At 36.6% G+C, this 23,384-nt stretch overlaps 1 protein-coding gene across 1 annotated transcript; it reads right to left on the bottom strand.

Moving 5' to 3' along the window:
- Positions 1 to 8,490: 8,490 nt before the first annotated feature.
- Positions 8,491 to 22,250, bottom strand: LOC138403640 (anaphase-promoting complex subunit 11-like). Its single transcript, XM_069504998.1, has 2 exons — positions 22,055 to 22,250; positions 8,491 to 8,672 (listed from the first exon to the last, which is right to left on the bottom strand). The coding sequence occupies exons 1-2, from the start codon at positions 22,248 to 22,250 to the stop codon at positions 8,491 to 8,493; spliced, it is 378 nt and encodes a 125-aa protein (XP_069361099.1).
- Positions 22,251 to 23,384: the final 1,134 nt, after the last annotated feature.

Consider the following 23,384-nt stretch of genomic DNA (forward strand, 5'->3'; position numbering starts at 1 on the left):
AACCTCCCTAGCGCAGTGGTAAGCGCTGTGGTCTTATTAGAGGGAGGTCCCGGGTTCGATTCCTGGCAGGGATTTGGAATTTTATAATTTCTAAAAGAGATTGCCCATTTTCTTAGGAGCTTTGGGCCCCCCTAATATAATTGTTATGTCACCATGGTTTTAATTTTATTTTGTAGACAAATAATTAACTCTTTATATTCTGCAAACCATTTCTATTTATTCACCCTGGTTATGAAGAAATCTTATTTTTTATATTGCTGATATTGAGGTTATATTTAATTAATACTTCTTCAAAATAAATGCATGTTTCCGATTCTAACTGTAATTGTGGATATTTTCAATAATAGAGTGAAAAAAAGTCGTTATAAAACATAATCGTAAAAAAATAACACATTTTAAAAAAAAAATTTAAGTTTTGACACGACGCCACAAAAGAGGGCCCGTTCACGGGCGATGTCCTTTCTGGTCTGGTCTGGTGGGAGGCCTCGGCCGGCTCGGCCTACCGGCAAAGCCGTGCCGCCAAGCGATTTAGCGTTCCGGTACGATGCCGTGTAGAAACCAGAGGTGTATGGGTTTAATAAAAACTGCCATACTCCTTCCAGGTTAGCCTTAGACTGCATCGTCACTTACCATCAGGTGAGATTGCAGTCAAGGGCTAACTTGTATCTGAATAAAAATAAAAATAAAAAAATAGAACATTTGAAAAATTTATAAATTCTTCGCAGGAATTTCATAAACGAACTGTCATAGGGTAGATAGAATATACTTGGTAAATGACTATTATTACCTACATTTAGCCCCTCTTCATTCCCCAAGTTCCAACAAAATTGTAAAGCTTGTGCTAGACAATATGGCTAGAAACAAGAGTACATAGGTATTAGCTACCCTAATATACCAAAGAATTGGAGATGAACTAGGAGTTTGGACCAAGCTAATAAATAGCTAGGGCCATGCTATTATCACAGTTTTACGAGTAATTTGCTATTCTTATGAATTAATACAGCTGATTAATCACCATCCAGCCTGTGGATATTGTCAGATACTTAATCTAAATATATAAAAGAGAAATACCACTCACTCACTCACTCACTGACTAATCACGAAATCTCAGGAACTATAAAGCCTACAAACTTGGAATTTGGAAGGTAGGTTCCTTCTAGGATGTAGGTGTCAGCTAAGAAGCGGTTTTGAGAACATCCCCCCCTAAAGGGGTGAAAGGGGGGGTGGAAGGTTGTATGAAAGTCCTATGTTTTTGAAGTTAGAGACGTGAAAATCGACATATAGGTTATTAGCTTTAAATAATAAAAATCTTTATAAGTCAATTTGGGAAATTCCCCCCTTAAGGGTGGTAAAATAGGCGGGAAAAGTTTTTACAGAAAAGTTTTAACTATTGTTATTTTTACTTGTTTGAAACGTAGGTTCTTTCTAGGGGGTAGGTATCAGATAATAAAGGATCTAACTAAATTCTCCCCCTAAGGGGGTGAAATGGCGGTTGAAAAGTTAAATGAAAATCCTGTGTTTTTGAAGTTAGAGATATAAAAAACTGGCCAAGTGCGAGTCAGGCTCGCGCAATGAGGGTTCCGTACTACAGTCGTATTTTTTCGACATTTTGCACGATAATTCAAAAACTATGATGCATAAAAATAAATAAAAATCTGTTTTAGAATGCACAGGTGAAGACCTTTCATAATATGATACCCCACTTGATATAGTCATTCACTTCGAAAGTTGAAAATACTAATTATTAGTTCATGACCACAATTTAATTTTTTTTGTGTGATCTAACCCTAAGTTCACGGTTTTCAGATTTTTCCCCAAATGTCAGCTATAAGATCTACCTACCTGCCAAATTTCATGATTCTAGGTCAACGGGAAGTACCCTGTAGGTTTCTTGACAGACAGACAGACAGACAGACAACAAAGTGATCCTATAAGGGTTCCGTTTTTCCTTTTGAGGTACGGAACCCTAAAAATTTGCATTTAGGTATTCTGGGTTCCTGAGTGAATAGGTATGTGAGGCCTTTTGCAGCGGGAAAATTTCAGATCTCATGAGAAACCAGAAATTTTACGCGGACGAAGTCGCGGGCAACTGCTAGTAATTAATATACCAACCTACTTTCTCTCATCCATCCATGCTCCGCTGCCGTCTTGAGAATTTTAACTATATCGTCACGTCGACGATATAAGTATGTATAAGTAAGTATCTTACATTAGGTATTATATCGTCACGTCCGTCGATGCGTCGTCGGCTCGGTCCAATACATTCCATTATCTTTGAAAAATTTATATATTAGGTAGGTATATTATTATTTATGTACCTAATGAAAACTTGAGGCTTTATTTTTGTTTCCATAGCTTTTTAAAGGTTAACAGCTTTTTAGTCTCACGTTTTGTTTATACTCACATAATTTAATGCACAAAATACCTAGACAGGTAGGTACTAATAATTGTGCGGCATAGTGACAGGCACCTGTGACCATAGGTTAAAAAAAAAAGTATGCAATCCTAATATCTCTACATAGTAAAAAATAAAGTCGCTTCCCGCTCTGTCTGTATGTATGAACGCGTAGATCTTTTAAACTACGAAATGGATTTTAATGCGGTTTTCACCAATAGATAGAGTGATTCAAGAGGAAGGTTTATAGGTATAGTATAATCACCTTGCACCCATACGAAGCCGGGTCGGGTCGCTAGTAATATTATAAATGTGAAAGTGTGGATGTTTAGATGTTTGTTACTCAAACACGCAAAAACTATTGAACGGATTTGGCTGAAATTTGGAATGGAGATAGATTATACCCTGGAATACCACTTAGGCTACTTTTTATCTCGGCAAATCAAAGAGTTCCCGTGGGATTTTGAAAAACGTAAATCGTCGCGGGCATCAGCTAGTGTTTATAATAAATTATGACATTGAAAGGTATACTTCGAATTTATTAGGTACTTATGTAGAAAATTGTTCTCTAAAAAAAAACCTTGGAATTTTTCAACCCTCAGTAGCCCGGTTAGACGATGTAAGACAGCTGTCTCCAAGAAATGTTGCATGTCAAATGGAGAAGATAAATCAAGAGACAGTCTAATACAAGTAGATGGAACTAATTGTCTTCGATTCCAAGCGGAATTTTCCGACTGTTTTTAAAGTGGAACGAATTAGGGCAACCGTACATTAGCAGATCAATTAATACGATTATGTTTCGCATTGTTTTATTATCAGTGCCTTGATAAGAGCAGGGCCAAATTTTTAGGGCTCTGTATCCAAATGGTAAAACGGAGCCCTACTGTCTGTCTATCTGTCCTCTATATCGCAGACGAAACGAGTTACAAACCTGAAATTTTTGTATTTGGTGTAGAACATTGACCCAAAACCGAATAATGAATTAGAAATTCAATTTAATTATTTTTAAGGGGTGCTAGTATTCATAAAAAGCCTGGATATTTTTTTCTTACCATGCGAGATGTATCTACCTATCTAATTGTCTAGAGTTCATAGAGTAGAGTACGAACATACTTTTTACTCTTTTTTATCTTTACAATAAAAATATGGGGGCCGTTGCCAACAAAGTTATTAGTTTTAGACCATTTTTGTGAAACCCACCTACCCGAAATCGTTATAAAACATACAAAATAAATTAATTTAATTTAGCCAAAGCAAGTGAAAGCTGGCTGGCATCAAAGGGCTATGATGAAACAGAAAGTAATTTAAAAATCCTGTATTGGTCAAAAAAAAGAGCGCGATAACTTTGGAAATTTAATTTTTTAAGCGTAAAGTTATATTGTGCCGCGTGTTACACTATACCCCCACTGTCCATACCCATGCAAAAAATCACGTCGATCCATTGCTCTGATGTGATGTGATTGAAGGACAAACCAACAAAAAACACACTTTCGCATCTATATGTATACAAGGAAAAGCTGATCTGACTGTCTGGCTGAAAAGATCAACGCAGCGATCTATCAACGCACAGCTGGCTCAAATCACTGGATGGATCGAGCTGAAATTTGGTATGCAGATAGCTAGCCTATCATGACTATTAGATACTTAACTGTCAAGCTTCTTTCATTATTCGGAGAAACATTTGAAGAAGGAGTAACGGAGTACTAGAGGCAAGTTTCCGTTAACTGTGGTTTAGATATTAGACAATAAGCTTTCACTCAGCTAGTGTTGTAACTTGCACTAGAAATACTAGATTTTTAGATTGGTAGTAGTTAGTACCTACTACTGGAAGATTTTTGTGGCAATTTTTTTTTCCAAAAAAGTCTATTTTGATTTTTTTATAAATTTAATTTCTGAGCACGGTTAGAATTTTTTTACAAAATAAACTTACAATGAAATAATTATATTAGTGCTCAAAGATTCTAATGTGCACAACGTCTTAACGCTATGCATATTCAATGCAGTACTATAGGTAGAGCAATATTATGAATATTCTCATTGTTTATATCAAATGTTAAATAGATGCCATATTGATTGGATGGTTATTAGGTCGTCAATATAAGGTAGTAGGTATCTAAACAAACAGACTAATCGAATTACTTATCTACACATAAAACTTTTGTAAGTACTTAGTTAGTAGGTAGTTCCTGGGATCATGGGTCTTGATAGCTAGATAGTAGAAGTGATCCCATAAGGATTCTTTTTCTTTTGCGATTCCCTAAAAATCAAGTTTTTCTTACAACTATACAATTTTGCAATACAGAAACCAACCAGCCATATTCAGTTTCAACAAACATGTCAAAAATACTTACCTATTTCCACGAATTTCCAAAAGTACAGGTGCCTTTCTATATTGATCGGAAATCCAAAAACTGGTGTTTATTTCATGACAGGAAAATTTTCCATACATTTGTATTTCCACTGCGAATGTTCGAGAGCTGGATTCACATTGCAAGCATTCATCGTATGCGAATTCCAAGTACTTAGGCGTGTATGGTTTCATAAACATTAACTTGTTATGCTTTAGATGGAAAATTTCTAAGGACAATAAGTATCAAGAAACTTATTTAATTAATGTTTTCATGGCTAGCATTTCCCAAAAGATATAAAACCAGCCAAGTGCGAGTCGGTCTCGCGCACGAAGGGTTCCGTACCAAATCGTACCGTATATCTATTAAAACGGCAAAAAAAATCATGTCTGTTGTATGAGAGCCCTCTTAAATACTTTTATTTGGTGTTATAGCAGCAACAGAAATACATCTGTAAAAATTTCAACAGTCTAACTATCACGGTACATGAGATATAGCCTGGTGACAGACGGACGGACAGCGGAGTCTTAGTAATAGGGTCCCGTTTTACTCTTTGGGTACGGAACCCTAAAAAGAAATTAAAGAAATTGAATCACCTACTTTGGTAGGTATTTATTAATAATGTACTATAAAAATGTACACTGTACAGTGATATAGTAATACCCCAAAAATGTTTATTTTATTTTATTGTGAGATAGGCTTGCGTTTGACGACAATCATGCCTGAGAAACAGATACCTACCTCGTCATATTGGATACCTACGCCATAAGTGGGTACCTGTTTCTCTAACTACATAAACTCAATGACACAATAACCGTATTTATAAATAAGTTATACTTACTTACCTGAAAACCAATCAATTACTTACGTAAACTTTTCACAAAAATCGTCATGATACAAAGTCTGTACTTACCTTGCAAGTTGCAATAACGCATACTTTGCATTAATGCAATGATTGTTCGTATCCATCCAAGGCTGACCGAAGTCTAATGTGTTGAAAGTCTGATTACAGCCCGCGGTGGAGGCTTCTGATTGGTCGGCGGAGGAGGCCTGGCCGGGTGTGGCGAAACAAGTCGCCGTTCTCGTTCGTATCGCTAAAATACCGCTCATGTTTCAAGGTAAATGAGGATACAAAAAATATGATAATACCTATTTACCAGGAAACAAGTTTAAAATGTCATTCGTCCCCGCAGTCACGTTTCATAAAAAAACCAATAAAGCAAGCGGTCGGTCGATGCAACTTTTGAATTGCGGACACGGATACTTCACGGATATGGCTTGACCTACGTAAAAAAATATGGATTGATTGGAAGTATGGATTTTATTAATATTTGTAAAACACAAATGCAATTGGTCGTACAGTTTTGTTTTTGTTTGTTTGAAAAATGTCTTTATTAATAATTAACAAAAATATATACATAGATTATGTCCTATTAACATAGGATAAAAATATAATTAAACATAGTTTGGCAGGCTAAGACGCCCCTTTCAAACTTACCAGCTTCATATTTAACGTTCTATTTACACCATAAATACACCAAAATAACTATATCAAGTGGTATCATATGAAAGAGCTTCCCCTGTGCATTCTAAAACAGATTTTTATTTATTTTTGTGCATCATAGTTTTTTAATTATCGTGCAAAATGTCGAAAAAATACGACTATAGTACGGAACCCTCGTTGTGCGAGCCTGACTCGCACTCGGCCGGTTTTTATTTATTTGTATGCATGATAAATAGTTTTTGATTTGTCGTGCAAAATTTCAAAAAAAAAATACCCGAGTACGGAACGCTCGGTGCGCGAGTCTGAAAACTATTTTTTTATAATTTTTATTGCTATGGTTCTACACACAGAAGAGACGCGCCTGTCCCGCTCCCATACCCTCGACATGCAGCCCTCCCCTCTAATTCTAGCGCCCTAGGGCCTAGGTGGTTGCTTGGTTCGCCTTCATGAACGGGCCGATACTGATTGAATTAGATATCTATACCTAGGATGTGTTATTTTCACAAGTCTGCGCAAATAATTACCCGAATACACCAGTTATCACCTTTTCGTTAGCACTTCGTAAACCATGTTTACTGAGTCCGCGTGATTCCAACTAGCCGCGAGTTAGACTCTCCAAACACTATGATTGGCTACGGAGAGTAGGTGCATAATTATAGAAACAATTTAAATTCAAATCATTTATTCAAATTGGGTATTAAAACGAATAAAGAAGTTAATCCGTACATTGCTGTATATTATAATAAATGTCTAGACTTGGCATGCCTGTAAGTACATGCGAAAGTGTGTCTGTCTGTCTGCTAGCCTTTCACGGCCCATCTGTTGTACCGATTTTGACGAAATTTTGTACAGATATAGCTTGCATCCCGGGGAAGGACATAGCCTCCTTTTTATCCCGGAAAATCAAAGAGTTCCCACGGGATTTTTAAAAACCTAAATCCACGCGGACGAAGTCGCGGGCATCATCTAGTTGGAAATATTTCCAAGACATATTAAAGTTTAAGGGTGTCTGGCAGGAAGTTGCCTCGGTACTAAGTGTCTGGCAATGCATGACGTGATTTCTGATACTAATCCGAAGAAAAAAAAAAAAAACTTTATACTTTGACAAAAAAAATTATACGTCTTTATTGCCTGTTACCTGCCAAAGCCACCATGATCCAAACTTCATAGTTGCTGATCGTTCTTCACTGTGTTGGAGACAATGCGCATGGAAACTTTCAGCTTTTATAAAAGGTCTGGCCCTCATGGGCTCTTAGTACATTAGTGAAAGCAGGCAATTTGAAAGGGGTAGATACCCATGGCATTTTTACTACACCATACCTCCGATTCTACGGCTCTGCCGGTACAAAAAATATTTTAGAGATTATAAAGTCGCAAATTATCCTATCGGGAAACGAGCCCGGGACTTCCCACTCACCCCATATCACTGCGCCAGGAAGGTAGTCAAAAAGCTTAATATCTATTTAGTTTTTCGATATCTCAATTCAATCGATATCGATATTCAATTTTATTTATGTGTATAAATATTGAAATTACTTCGACGTTAAAGGTTTTATCGATATCGCATGTAATAAGAATAAATAATAATTATTAGTTCCTACATCACATGCTATTTATTATATGTATCTACTCGTATTTATGTACATGCTAATCAATTTTGATCACAGAGTCAGTGTCAAGTGTAGGGATAATATACATAACATAGCCTCAATAGACACAATATGACATGACTTTCCATTGATAGCATTGTTGGTTCATTGCAGTGAAAACAGCAAACAAGTTTGCTATGCAGTCAATTATATGAGAGTAAACACTGGAGACAGAGTGGTATTTTGCATGATTTACGAGTGTTTAAACATCCGTGATTAATTATATCACTTTACAAGCTTATTCCCGCACTTCGTCCGCGTGGACAACACAAATTTAAAACGCCTATTTTATCCTGTTAGGGGTTGAATTTTCAAAAACCCTTTAGGACGTCATAATTTCTGCATGCCAAATTTCAGCCCGATGCGTCAGTAGTTTGAGCTGTCAATCAGCTTTTCCTTTTATATATTTATATTAGCAGTGGGTCCCTTTCATTCTATAATAAAACAGCAGCTTTAAAATAAAAGCTTTTATTTACGAATACGGCATGAATTAATAATAATTAAAATATATATACAGTACGAAAGATTCAACCAACGTAACTTATGGGAGGTATGTGATCCGAATATCGCTAGATGGCAACTGGCGAAATACTTCTACTTGCCCATGCGTTGTATCGACCACTCTTGTTGGCACAGAGGACACCGATTGTTCTGCTTCACCCAGAGAGACATACAGCAAAAGTGGAAGCTGTGGTTACACTCGCCCCAAACTACCACGCAGTCTTGTTTGCCATATGAGTCCTTCTTGCTTTCACCCTGGCATCTTAGGCAGGCATCTGTGAACAATTTTTTCATTTATTCATAACTAGATGGGCAGACGACATTAAAAGAGCAGGTGTCGCAGGGAGTGGAAGAGAGTACAAGAGATCTACGTCCAGCATTGGACGGTTCCGGCATGCCTCTGTGGGACACGTAGTGCCCCAGTGGTGGGTCTGCTGTGGCGGAGATCCGCTGGCGGAGTAACGAGGCGTTGTTGGTCCCTTGTGCTCCGTCGTTAGCGGTGGGGTGGAACTTCGTGAGGTTTTTAGTCGGTAGGAGTCCGAGATAACCACTGTGCACCCCCGTGGCCGGTGGTACCCATGATGGATTTTCCTCACGAGAAAAAAAAAGGAAGAATAAACCGACCAAGTGCGAGTCAGACTAGTGCATCGAGGGTTCCGTACTCGGGTATTTTTTGGACATTTTGCACAATAAATTAAAAACTATTTATTATGCATAAAAATAAATAAAAAATTGTTTTTGAATGTACAGGTAAAGCCCTTTCATATGAAACCCCACTTAGACTAGTTATCTTACTTTAAAATTGAAAATAATATTTTTTTTCTTTAAAAAAAAGTAGATATACCTATTAGCCAAGTTAATTGCTGACTAACATTTCCCTTTCCCCGATCATTAAGCATAACGGCGATTACGCACTGCACTTCCGTCATCCGAATTCTATACGTCATCCGTGAGAATACCAGCGATTATCTACGACATATTATGTAAGCTCACATACAAAACAAGAAGGAACGTATTTTCACGGACTCGGATCGGATGAGTGCGTACAGTGATTGGCTGGCGAATGGCGAGTGCACGCGATTGGTAGATTAGTCGGCGCGAGTGCACACGATTGGTAGATACGTCGACCTTCGCTTCCCGGATTCACCAACTTCCTCCCACTACGCTGCTCCAGGTCCAAGTTGTTTGCCGGTCACTCTAACCGCCGTAAAGCTTGTGCTAGGAGTAGGTACGACAATAGTGCAACGGGTGGGATTTAAACCGGCGACCTTTCGGTTTTCAGTCCGCTCCTATCGAGGCTCTTATAGGCTCTCTAGAGTCTCTATTAATATAAAAATGAATCGCTAAATGTGTTGCTGATCGCAAATCTCGAGAACAGCTGACCCGATTTCGCTAATTCTTTTTTTTATAATATTCCATGAAGTACGAGGATGAACGGTTCTTACGGAGAGAAAAAAATTGCCTGAAAAATAATCGACTGTTAGGGTACGAAGTTCGCCGGGTCAGCTAGTAATAAATAATTATTTGTTCATGATAATCATTTGTACCTTCATAGTAAACCACGATAACACGTTATTTCACCGTGGAAGTGGAAACTTTACCAGCGGAAATGTTTTTAATTAGCCATATTTTTATCTCTACTTTAAATTTTGTTGATTAGCGCAATTACACTGCATAAAAAAACAACAAAATACATTTTTAAGTTTTATATTTTTTGTTGGAGACATTACATTATCCGTATTTTATCTCAATGTCACACCTTGTAATATTTAAAACCGGTCAAGTGCGAGTCGGACTAGCACACGAAGGCTTTCTGTATCATCGTACTAGATAATGTAACACTGTATTTTTTATTTGCATGGCAACGAAATTGAAATTTGTTTGTTAGTTTTTAATTAGGTATTTGTTGTTTTTTTAATCAACATTTTTAGGGTTTCCCACTTTACATGTAGGGGAGCTACCCTAAATTTAATATTTATCAAAATTTTATTTCACCACTTTATCGGCGTGATTAATATTTATACCCATGCCAAATTACAGATTTCTAGCACTAATAGTGTCTGAGATTAACCGAGTACGGACGGACAGACGGACGGACATGGCGAAACTATAAGGGTTACCCTTATAGGAATACCCTTACCCCTACCCTAGGAACCCTTATAGGATCACTCCGTTGTCTGTCTGTCGTGTATGTCAAGAAAACCTGTAGGCTACTTCCCGTTGACCCAGAATCATGAAATTTGGCAGGTAGGTAGGTCTTATAGCACAAGTAAAGGAAAAAATCCAAAAAGTTTGTTGAAACAAAAACGTCACAAAAAAATTGTTTTAAATTGTAATTTTTAATTTTCAAAGTAAGATAACTAAACCAAATGGGGTATCATACTATAAAAGGGCTTTACATGTGCATTCTAAAACAGATTTTTATTTATTTTCATGCATAATAGTTTTTGATTTATCGTGCAAAATGTCTTAAAAATACCCGAGAACAGAATCCTCGGTGCGCGAGTCTGACTCGCATTTGCCCGGTTATAGATTTTTACTGTCTTATTTCTAATATTATACACCTATATTTCGTCTACTAGTCACTACTCACTACCCCTATTATAAATGCGAAAGTGTATTTGTTTGTTGGTTTGTTGGTTTATAATGGTGTATGGAAAATCAAAGAGTTTCCACGGGATTTTTAAAAAACCTAATTCCACGCGATCAATCAGCTAGTAAATAGTAAAAGACATAAAGAAATAATACCCAAAAAAGAACTTTGACACAAATCGGAGGATTTCTGACGATTATATAAAAAAAAACGTAATTTCGAAACGCAATAAACTTGGTAAACAATTTCACATTCAAGAATGCTGTAACAGTCATAATTATAATAGCATAACATTATTGTCATTAATCGTATAACAATCATAAAAACAATATTTAATAAACACTGCTGAGTATTAGTTATCATTTTATAAAGATTTTTAACTAAACAGCGTAATAATAATTGAGCTCTTAATAAATTATTGTAGATAAATATTTTATTCATAACGGAGACTAAGCCGGGTTGTCGTTTGAAGACGCAAAAGATTCGCAAACAATAATTGTGGATGCAACAATGCAATAACAAAGATAATTTATTGTATAATTAGCATTAATTACCATTAATTATATTACAATAGTAAATGAATAGCTACTGTTACGTATCACTTGCATAAAATAGAGTAATGAATCAAATAGGGTAAAAAAAAAAGATTCTGACGAATTGAGACCCTCCTCCTTTTTTTGAAGTCGGTTAAAAAGGGCGCTAGATAGTAGGTAGTTTATGAAACTGGTGCATAACAGCCGTAAAATACGAATGTCAGCTTATGAACCGAGGTGTAGGCGAGGATTTGATAATATTACACGAGTATTTTTATACCTAGTTATGTGCAGTTTCATACTCTATCTAAACTCTCATACACTCATCATCATCATCATGAGCAACCCATCGCCGGCTTACTACAGAGCACGGGTCTCCTTGCAGACTGAGAATGGTTTTGGCCATAGTCTACCACGCTGGCCGAGTGCGGATTGGCAGATTTCGCACACCTTTGAGAACAATGTGGAGAATTCTCAGGCATGCATATTTCCTCATGATGTTTTCTTTCACCGCTTTACCTTTAAAAGCAAGTGATATTTAATTACTTAAAACGCACATACCTAACTCTGTAAAGCTGGAAGTGCGTACCCGGAATCAAACCCCCGACCTCCGATTAGGATGCGGACGTCTTAGCCACACACACGGCTATCTCAGCTTATCTTAAAATCCAATCCATAAAATCTTGGTAACATCCGCGTCTTGGTAACGTTTGTCGTAAGCTTGTACATGGATATGCTTACGACAAACTTCTAGGTCTTTCTTTTAGTTTCCGAATGTTTAGTAATAAGCTAAGTTGACTCCTAACACCGTGGCCGTACCTACCTAAGCTTTTACGCAACCATTTTTTCACATTAGATATGTTCTCCTACATCTCTAATATGAAAAATTTAAAATAAATCATCATCATCAACCGATAGACGTCCACTGCTAGACATAGGTCATCTCTTGTAGGGACTTACACACGCCACGGTCTTGCGCCGCCTAAATCCAGCGGCTCCCTGCGACTCGTCTGATGTCATCCGACATGTTGTCCAAAATGATGCTTCAGTGCTTGAAGACCAAAGTTTTCGAACAGTGCGTGTTGCCAGTGATGACATGGATCCGAGACATGATCGCTAACTATGGGCCTCATAAGAAAGCTCAGAGTCACTCAGCGGGCGATGGAGAGAGCTATGCTTGGAGTTTCTCTACGTGAAACAGATATTATGAGGAGATCCGTAGGAGACCTAGAGTAAAAATAAATATGAAAGATAAAATAAATTTAGGTAGGTAGCGGTTGGACTCACGTGGTTAGTCGAAGTAACCCCGGATGGGTTCGAAACTAGTCGGCGACTAGTCAAACCGGAGTCCTTTTTCAGAGGAACTCTACTCGCGACGTGGCGCGAATGAGATTTAACCCTTTGAAAAAGGACCCCGGATGGGTTTTCGGGATGAGTGTGAATAATAAACCCGCTTACCCTTAGCTACTTACTTACCTTACTTAACTTACCCTAGTTAAACTGGATGGCAGAAATCAGAATCTAAAAAAGATCTAAGTAGATGTAGGCAGCAGTCTTGGAAATTATAAAAAATATTTGCTATTAAAATTAGACTATTTGACTTATTCATGAAAACATCCGTTACCCAGATGCAGTAGGTATAGCATAAGGGCGACAACCTTCAAGAATCACGTATAGACACTCTATAATCATCGCCAGCATCCAATTATACCTACATAGAAATAATGATTATGGATAGCGAACAAAAATAGAACGAAGTTAAAATACCTCTCGTATTTATAACCAAGACCGTACCATAGAACCGTAGATCGCTATTTTATTCAATTCCCAAGATCAATAATACTCGTATTATAAATAATAAGGAAACTTTCAATTAGGAAATAGGTACCCTTCTTCGTATTTTTAAATATTTTAAAATTATTGAGGTAGGCAGGCGATAACTAATCGGTCAGGTGTGAGTACAGTTATTTGTTGTGAGCAATCTAGAATCTTTACCGAGAAAGCTCATGTAATTGCAAATTAACCTAGAATAAGTCTAGAAACCTCAATTCGAGAATTTAAATTTAAAAAAACAAATAAACAGACTGACAAAAAGCGAGTTAATAAAACGTGGTAAATCGTTTAGTCGGAAAAATCCGGCCAGGTGTGAGATTTTCTGGTGTATACGGCGTAAATCTCAGAGTTACAGGTATGAAAACAATGTATCGTGGAGATATGAAAAAAGTTCACGAGTTACAATAACAAAAATATAATATTAACCGAAATTAAAATATCCGAAGCCGAGGCGGGTCACGAGTATTTATATACAATAAGTAGATGTACAAAAATATATAAAAAATGAAAAATAAAACATATTTTAAAAACCGATTAGAATATTTTTTATTTGCGACTTTGATAAATATTTAGATTTACAGGCTTTATACTTTAGTTAATATTTTATTTATTTGTTTGTTTGGAAAGTTATAGTAGCTACGGTTGGTAATAACATTAATTTAAATTTAAAACATCAGTTGATACTACTGCCAAAGTTTACCACGTGTAAATCATTTCAAAGTGAATTGGATTTCATGGAAATGAGGCATGTTGTGTGCCTTGTATGACATACCCAAATCAACGGCTCTTTTTTCATTAAATTCCATAACCATTCTGAGAAGAATTTAAAAATTACAATATACAAGCACTTATAGGTTACTTTTAACTCGTTAAATTATTGTATATATTGTCGTCAATCTACTGGTAATTGGCACACGTTATCCTAGCATAGAGAAAGCATAATAAGAAGCTTTTAAGCCACTAACTTATAGTGCTATATGAGACCTCTAAGAGACATTTAGTATCAGCAGGAAGATCCTGCGTTCTGCTGTACATATAATACCTAGTTAATTAGGAGAAGGAATTTCGATAGAAATATAAAAGTAGGTACTAATTAGTTGCTTTAATTAGTAATTATAACACATTTCTGTTCTGTAAAAAAATGTTCAGTATCCGGTGTACCTACTCGTATGGCATTCACACTTACAAATAATCAAATAATCAAGTATAAGTATACGCGACGGGTCGAAATGGCCATCTGGAGGGAATGCCCGCAGACCCGCACAGCCCCCGCGCTAATCCGGTTGCGGGCCGAGCGCGGGTGACGTGTTGGTGTGCGGGGCGTCCTCCCGCCTCATACCCCGATTGCCATTGCCAAACCTGTCGTAGACTATATGTGAGGGTAAATTAAATATCGAAGGCGCCTCTACATATTCTTTCACACATAAACACGAACCTAAATGCATACACTTATTGTCAAGTGTGTGTTGTGTAGGTCTATAAATTGTGCAAGAGTGTGTTGCCTGTGTGTTGGTGTATGCTGACATATTCAGGTTCAACAGTCGTGCTAAACCATACTGAAAACAATGAGAAGGTTATTTATTACTTCAAAATTGAAAACACAATCATTATTATGACAGAACAACACTGTATAGACACAACAGTTTTGGTAATATTCGAATGGTTTAAATTTTTTTGTCCTTAAAATCCATTTCCATTTAGGTAAATGTATAATTTTATATGACTCTTTTGCTATTTTTTATTCACTTCGCCGGACAAGTATTAGTCTTTTCTGTAGTAAATAGGTATGTGATACATATTATTATGTTCAATCGAATTAGATAAAATTCCATCAAAGTCGAACAAAGCATAACATATTAAACTACGGACCTAGACAACGTAACTTAAAAGCACAAAAGTAGGTAACATTACCAAAATTAGAATTTCTTCTAATTTCACACTACGCGTCGCGCCGCGCCGGGCTACTGTGAAGTTTTAAATCGTGAAAAATGTTTAAGAGCCACTGGAAGATACACCAACGAATGGATCATTCGCGCGCGTTTTCTCCCCAGTACTTGTCCATTAAAACCTTGGAACATCTATAATCGAAGCTTATGAATGTACCTACTCACATGTTTGCCTTTTACATTCACACCTCGATCAATGTTAAACAGCACTGCATATGACAACGAATCAGATAAAGGAATTATGGAGATACAAACAGACAATAAAAAGAACGCCAGCTACCAATTAGATAACACGATTATTAAATATTTTTAAAAAAGGTTGACGGCACCTTCGTTTCCTTTGATGTATAGTGTAAACTGATTAAAAAGTTTAAATATTAATGGTAAATGCAAAATAATGTGTACATTATCATCATACATCATAAAATGTTACAGGGTTTTCTGTCCGTATCGTCCTTTCATATTATATTTGTAGGAAGGGGATGCCAATATGTACTCTAAAAATTTAGTTGTGGTTAGAATCCAGTACCATTGTACATTTAAATCACCTTTTTAACGACCACAAAAAAATATATTTACTAAAAAGGGATTAGCGTAAACAGTAGTGGTGTAGCGGTACAGGACGGACAGACAATTTTAGTGTGATTCAGTAAGTAATTGCGCCGTTGTTATTCAATTAACGAATGCAATTAGGTACCATATACCTAAATAATAATGCATATATGCAACCCTTACTGCGCACGGTTTTAACCACGTCCACTTATTGTACGCAACAGAAATTCTAATAAGCACTTCTTGCTAATGGCGCCACGATGAGACATTTAACAATATCTCATGATCAATTGCGCTAGATGATGGCACCGCGAATAATAGTTTCTTAATCAACTGTCTTAGACAATAATTACGTTTATAATTCGCTGTAATTATAGCAATTCGTGTTATTCAGCGAGGTAATCATCGCGAGGAATTAAAACCTTCAATTAATATTTATTTAAGCAGTTATGAGTAGGTTTCATTGAAGTTGCATACCAAACTCGTGAATGCGCAATGCGTTATATGAATACCAAAATGCTGTAAACAATTACTACAGTTATTTTATTTCTAGTTGATCTGTTCCGTTCCGCCATTGCACGGGTGGGCGCACCTATTCCATAGACGATATGTGTTAGGTATATTACGATACATATATACCGTCCTCGTGAAATGTTCTGAATGATAATGAAAGTCTAAAAGACTGTCATAAAAATTATAAGATACCTACTGAGTAGATCGTCACGAATTGGCAATTATGTTTTAGACTATGACGATTGTTTTATTAATTTAAGACATCCACGACCTTCATGAATCAGTAAAAAAGAATCGTACTTTATACTTCATAAATACACAACAAGAATCCATTTGTGAAATTGGGGTCAGCCATGGGAAATTATCACTGAGTACCTATTGATTTTTCTATCATCTTAAAATATTTTAGAACTGTTGTCGCACACTTATTTATGAAGGCCTTAAAATATTTTTTTAATAAATACACAATATGCCTTATGTAAAGCAAACTTCTGTGAAGGCTTGACTAATTTAAAATATTTGTACAATATAGTAGCCATGAATTTGTTATGGAAAACTCTTCACACATAGAGCTATGACACGAAGGTACCGAATGATTGACGAAAAAATTTTTAAGACGGACGGTCAAAATCGCCTTCAGACTACAATGAGATCAGCTTCCCTATAGGTTTTATAGTCCAAGAACCATGAGCGCACTTTAAAATAGATTCAATATTGTCAACAGATTCTTTGCAAAAACAGATAGAAGCTATTTCAAAAGTTAATCTAATGTATATCTACAAGATTCCAAGAATAAAACTACATAATAAGTCATTCTCGGTATGCTATGTATATAAAAAGTATATTCAATGTAAGTTCTAGGGCCTAAGCTATTACAACACAGCGAGGTAGCTAAAAATAACAATACGGGAATGCGCCACAATAGCATCACCACATTTGTGTCAAACGAGGAGGTACTGCGTAGAATGATGCGTATTGCGTACACTGGCTGCGTTTACCGACAGATTACAATTTAAACTCACCAGAGTTTAAATTGTAATCGTGGTATGTACCCGTTTTATACAATACAATATACCAATATTGTATTGTATAAAACGGGTACATACCACGATTTTTAAGTGCCGATATTTCGACTCAGTTGCATGACTCATAGTCCGGCACACCGGCACTCTTGCAGCACTGCAGTCCCGTCGTGACCACGACTCATGCAATTGAGTCGAAATATCGGCAGTTAAAAATCGCCGAATTAATCGTGGTATGTACCTGTTTTATACAATACTTACAGAAGCTCTGGTCTGGTGGGAGGCTTCGGCCGTGGCTAGTTACCACCCTACCGGCAAAGCCGTGCCGCCAAGCGATTTAGCGTTCCGGTACGATGCCGTGTAGAAACCAAAGGGGTATGGGTTTACTAAAAACTGCCCCTTCCAGGTTAGCCCGCTATCATCTTAGACTGTATCATCACTTACCACCAGGTGAGATTGCAGTCAAGGGCTAACTTGTATGTGAATAAAAAAAAAATAAAAAAATACAATATGTCGTTAAACCACGAAATAAGCTTAAAAACTCTGGTAAATCCTCAAGCATGACAATTACTTATTTATAATTTAGGATACGATGAGTTTGATATAATTATTTGATTAATCTGAAATAGACAACTAGAGTGTGCACAGTAGAACCCTATCACGTACTTTGAAGACTCTAGATTTCACAGTAAATTTTGGGATTTGAGAAAAAACAATAAGTATGGCCTCGAACAGTTTATATCGGGTTATGGGGTAGCGTCATGTTTATATCGGGCGGCATTACACGGATTATTCATGTGTAAACGTTTGCGTATAGCTACTTTTGACACCATCTCTACCCACTAGAATAATCCGAGGATTTTTTAAATTAAAACTGAATTCATTACAAAAGTATTATCGATGCAGGATATCCGAGTTATGCCGGACTCAGGGTTGCGGGTAACTTCTTTGCGGAGTCTATGCAATTTTTTATTTATTTAGTGCAATTAAATCAAGACATGAAGAAAAAAGTCTGTTCCCTAAAGTTTTCTGAATAAGGATGACCCATTAAAGTAGCTCGTTAGTTGGTTACAGCCAACATTTAGATTATTTTTACTAGGGTACCTACGTCAAACGTCGAATGCAACATGAAAAAAATACGATACAGAACAAATCCGTTTATTCCTAGGCTCAAATTAATCTGTTTGAATATATAAGATCTGACCAAACACATACAAGTTTACAAGACCGAGCCTGGAGAAGCGATGGTTTTTGTTATTATCGTCGCCAGCCGAGCGGCTCGCTCACATTCCTTAGATTACTAAATAACGATGGTCGTCGGTTGCAATATAAATATTTTAAAGTTGCTTAGCTTGTGCGATAATAAGTGAAATTGCCACCGTAGTGATCGACATTGGGATTGTGCCCGAGCCCGACTGATTCTCTTAGATAGTTTTCAAAATAACCAATTTACGGTACAATTTTACCATAGGTTAAAAAAAAAAGATGCAATCCTAATATCTCTACATAGTAAAAAATAAAGTCGCTTCCCGCTCTGTCTGTATGTATGAACGGCGTAGATCTTTTAAACTACGAAATGGATTTAATTGGCGGTTTTCACCAATAGATAGAGTGATTCAAGAGGAAGGTTTATAGGTATAGTATAATCACCTTGCACCCATACGAAGCCGGGTCGGGTCGCTAGTAATATAAATGTGAAAGTGTGGATGTTAGATGTTTGTTCACTCAAACACGCAAAAAACTATTGAACGGATTTGGCTGAAATTTGGAATGGAGATAGATTATACCCTGGAATACCACTTAGGCTACTTTTTATCCGGCAAATCAAAGAGTTCCCGTGGGATTTTTTGAAAAACGTAAATCGTCGCGGGCATCGCTAGTGTTATAATAAATTATGACATTGAAAGGTATACTTCGAATTTATTAGGTACTTATGTAGAAAATTGTTCTCTAAAAAAAAACCTTGGAATTTTTCAACCCTCCAGTAGCCCGGGTAGACGATGTACTAAGACAGCTGTCTCCAAGAAATGTTGCATGTCCCAAATGGAGAAGCATAAATCAGAGACAGTCTAATACAAGTAGATGGAAACTAAATTGTCTTCGATTCCAAGCGGAATTTTCCGACTGTTTTTAAAGTGGAACGATAGGGCAACCGGACATACATTAGCAGATCAATTAATACGATTATGTTTCGCATTGTTTTTATTATCAGTGCCTGATAAGAGCAGGGCCAAATTTTTTAGGGCTCTGTATCCAAATGGTAAAACGGAGCCCTACTGTCTGTCTATCTGTCCTCTATAGCGCAGACGAAACGAGTTACAAACCCTGAAATTTTGAAATTTGAAAACCCAAACTGGAATTTTGTATTTGGTGTAGAACATTGACCCAAAACCGAAGAATATAGAAATTCAATTTAATTATTTTTAAGGGGTGCTAGTATTCATAAAAAGCCTGGATTTTTTTTCTTACCATGCGAGATGTATCTACCTATCTAATTGTCTAGAGTTCATAGAGTAGAGTACGAACTTTTTACTCTTTTTTATCTTTACAATAAAAATATGGGGGCCGTTGCCAACAAAGTTATTAGTTTTAGACCATTTTTGTGAAACCCACCTACCCGAAATCGTTATAAAACATACAAAATAAATTAATTTAATTTAGCCAAAGCAAGTGAAAGCTGGCTGGCATCAAAGGGCTATGATGAAACAGAAAGTAATTTAAAAATCCTGTATTGGTCAAAAAAAAGAGCGCGATAACTTTGGAAATTTAATTTTTTAAGCGTAAAGTTATATTGTGCCGCGTGTTACACTATACCCCCACTGTCCATACCCATGCAAAAAATCAGGTCGATCCATTGCTCTGATGTGATGTGATTGAAGGACAAACCAACAAAAAACACACTTTCGCATCTATATGTATACAAGGAAAAGCTGATCTGACTGTCTGGCTGAAAAGATCAACGCAGCGATCTATCAACGCACAGCTGGCTCAAATCACTGGATGGATCGAGCTGAAATTTGGTATGCAGATAGCTAGCCTATCATGACTATTAGATACTTAACTGTCAAGCTTCTTTCATTATTCGGAGAAACATTTGAAGAAGGAGTAACGGAGTACTAGAGGCAAGTTTCCGTTAACTGTGGTTTAGATATTAGACAATAAGCTTTCACTCAGCTAGTGTTGTAACTTGCACTAGAAATACTAGATTTTTAGATTGGTAGTAGTTAGTACCTACTACTGGAAGATTTTTGTGGCAATTTTTTTTTCCAAAAAAGTCTATTTTGATTTTTTTATAAATTTAATTTCTGAGCACGGTTAGAATTTTTTTACAAAATAAACTTACAATGAAATAATTATATTAGTGCTCAAAGATTCTAATGTGCACAACGTCTTAACGCTATGCATATTCAATGCAGTACTATAGGTAGAGCAATATTATGAATATTCTCATTGTTTATATCAAATGTTAAATAGATGCCATATTGATTGGATGGTTATTAGGTCGTCAATATAGGTAGTAGGTATCTAAACAAACAGACTAATCGAATTACTTATCTACACATAAAACTTTTGTAAGTACTTAGTTAGTAGGTAGTTCCTGGGATCATGGGTCTTGATAGCTAGATAGTAGAAGTGATCCCATAAGGATTCTTTTTCTTTTGCGATTCCCTAAAAATCAAGTTTTTCTTACAATATACAATTTTGCAATACAGAAACCAACCAGCCATATTCAGTTTCAAAAACATGTCAAAAATACTTACCTATTTCCACGAATTTCCAAAAGTACAGGTGCCTTTCTATATTGATCGGAAATCCAAAAACTGGTGTTTATTTCATGACAGGAAAATTTTCCATACATTTGTATTTCCACTGCGAATGTTCGAGAGCTGGATTCACATTGCAAGCATTTATCGTATGCGAATTCCAAGTACTTAGGCGTGTATGGTTTCATAAACATTAACTTGTTATGCTTTAGATGGAAAATTTCTAAGGACAATAAGTATCAAGAAACTTATTTAATTAATGTTTTCATGGCTAGCATTTCCCAAAAGATATAAAACCAGCCAAGTGCGAGTCGGTCTCGCGCACGAAGGGTTCCGTACCAAATCGTACCGTATATCTATTAAAACGGCAAAAAAAATCATGTCTGTTGTATGAGAGCCCTCTTAAATACTTTTATTTGGTGTTATAGCAGCAACAGAAATACATCTGTAAAAATTTCAACAGTCTAACTATCACGGTACATGAGATATAGCCTGGTGACAGACGGACGGACAGCGGAGTCTTAGTAATAGGGTCCCGTTTTACTCTTTGGGTACGGAACCCTAAAAAGAAATTAAAGAAATTGAATCACCTACTTTGGTAGGTATTTTAATAATGTACTATAAAAATGTACACTGTACAGTGATATAGTAATACCCCAAAAATGTTTATTTTATTTTATTGTGAGATAGGCTTGCGTTTGACGACAATCATGCCTGAGAAACAGATACCTACCTCGTCATATTGGATACCTACGCCATAAGTGGGTACCTGTTTCTCTAACTACATAAACTCAATGACACAATAACCGTATTTATAAATAAGTTATACTTACCTGAAAACCAATCAATTACTTACGTAAACTTTTCACAAAAATCGTCATGATACAAAGTCTGTACTTACCTTGCAAGTTGCAAAACGCATACTTTGCATTAATGCAATGATTGTTCGTATCCATCCAAGGCTGACCGAAGTCTAATGTGTTGAAAGTCTGATTACAGCCCGCGGTGGAGGCTTCTGATTGGTCGGCGGAGGAGGCCTGGCCGGGTGTGGCGAAACAAGTCGCCGTTCTCGTTCGTATCGCTAAAATACCGCTCATGTTTCAAGGTAAATGAGGATACAAAAAATATGATAATACCTATTTACCAGGAAACAAGTTTAAAATGTCATTCGTCCCCGCAGTCACGTTTCATAAAAAAACCAATAAAGCAAGCGGTCGGTCGATGCAACTTTTGAATTGCGGACACGGATACTTCACGGATATGGCTTGACCTACGTAAAAAATATGGATTGATTGGAAGTATGGATTTTATTAATATTTGTAAAACACAAATGCAATTGGTCGTACAGTTTTGTTTTTGTTTGTTTGAAAAATGTCTTTATTAATAATTAACAAAAATATATACATAGATTATGTCCTATTAACATAGGATAAAAATATAATTAAACATAGTTTGGCAGGCTAAGACGCCCCTTTCAAACTTACCAGCTTCATATTTAACGTTCTATTTACACCATAAATACACCAAAATAACTATATCAAGTGGTATCATATGAAAGAGCTTCCCCTGTGCATTCTAAAACAGATTTTTATTTATTTTTGTGCATCATAGTTTTTTAATTATCGTGCAAAATGTCGAAAAAATACGACTATAGTACGGAACCCTCGTTGTGCGAGCCTGACTCGCACTCGGCCGGTTTTTTATTTGTCATGCATGGCTAAATAGTTGTTTTGATTTGTCGTGCAAAAATTTCAAAAAAAAATACCCGTATTACGGTAATGCTCGGGGGCGGGTCGAGTCTGAAAACTATTTTTTATAATTTTTTAGTGCTATGGTTCTACACACAGAAGAAGGACCGCGCCTGTCCCGCTCCCATAACCCTCGACATGCAGCCCTCCCCTCTAATTCTAGGCGCCCTAGGGCCTAGGTGGTTGCTTGGTTCGCCTTCATGAACGGGCCGATTACTGATGAATTAGATATCTATACCTAGGATGTGTTATTTTCACAAGTCTGCGCAACATAATTACCCCGAATACACCAGTTATCACCTTTCGTTAGCACTTCGTAACCATGTTTACTGAGTCCGCGTGATTCCAACTAGCCGCGAAGTTAGGACTCTCCAAACACTATGATTGGCTACGGAGAGTAGGTGCATAATTATAGAAACAATTTAAATTCAAATCATTTATTCAAATTGGGTATTAAAACGAATAAAGAAGTTAATCCGTACA

This window comes from Maniola hyperantus, chromosome 2 (genome assembly GCF_902806685.2).
Source record: "Maniola hyperantus chromosome 2, iAphHyp1.2, whole genome shotgun sequence".
NCBI lineage: Eukaryota > Metazoa > Arthropoda > Insecta > Lepidoptera > Nymphalidae > Maniola > Maniola hyperantus.

Excerpts from the sequence above, each read along its gene's own strand:
- LOC138403640 (XM_069504998.1), bottom strand. The coding sequence starts at position 22,250 with ATGAGCGGTATTTTAGCGATACGAACGAGAACGGCGACTTGTTTCGCC. Across the intron at positions 8,673-22,054 it reads TGCGTTTTGCAACTTGCAAG|ATGCCTGCCTAAGATGCCAG; the intron begins GTAAGTACAGAC and ends AATTGTTCACAG.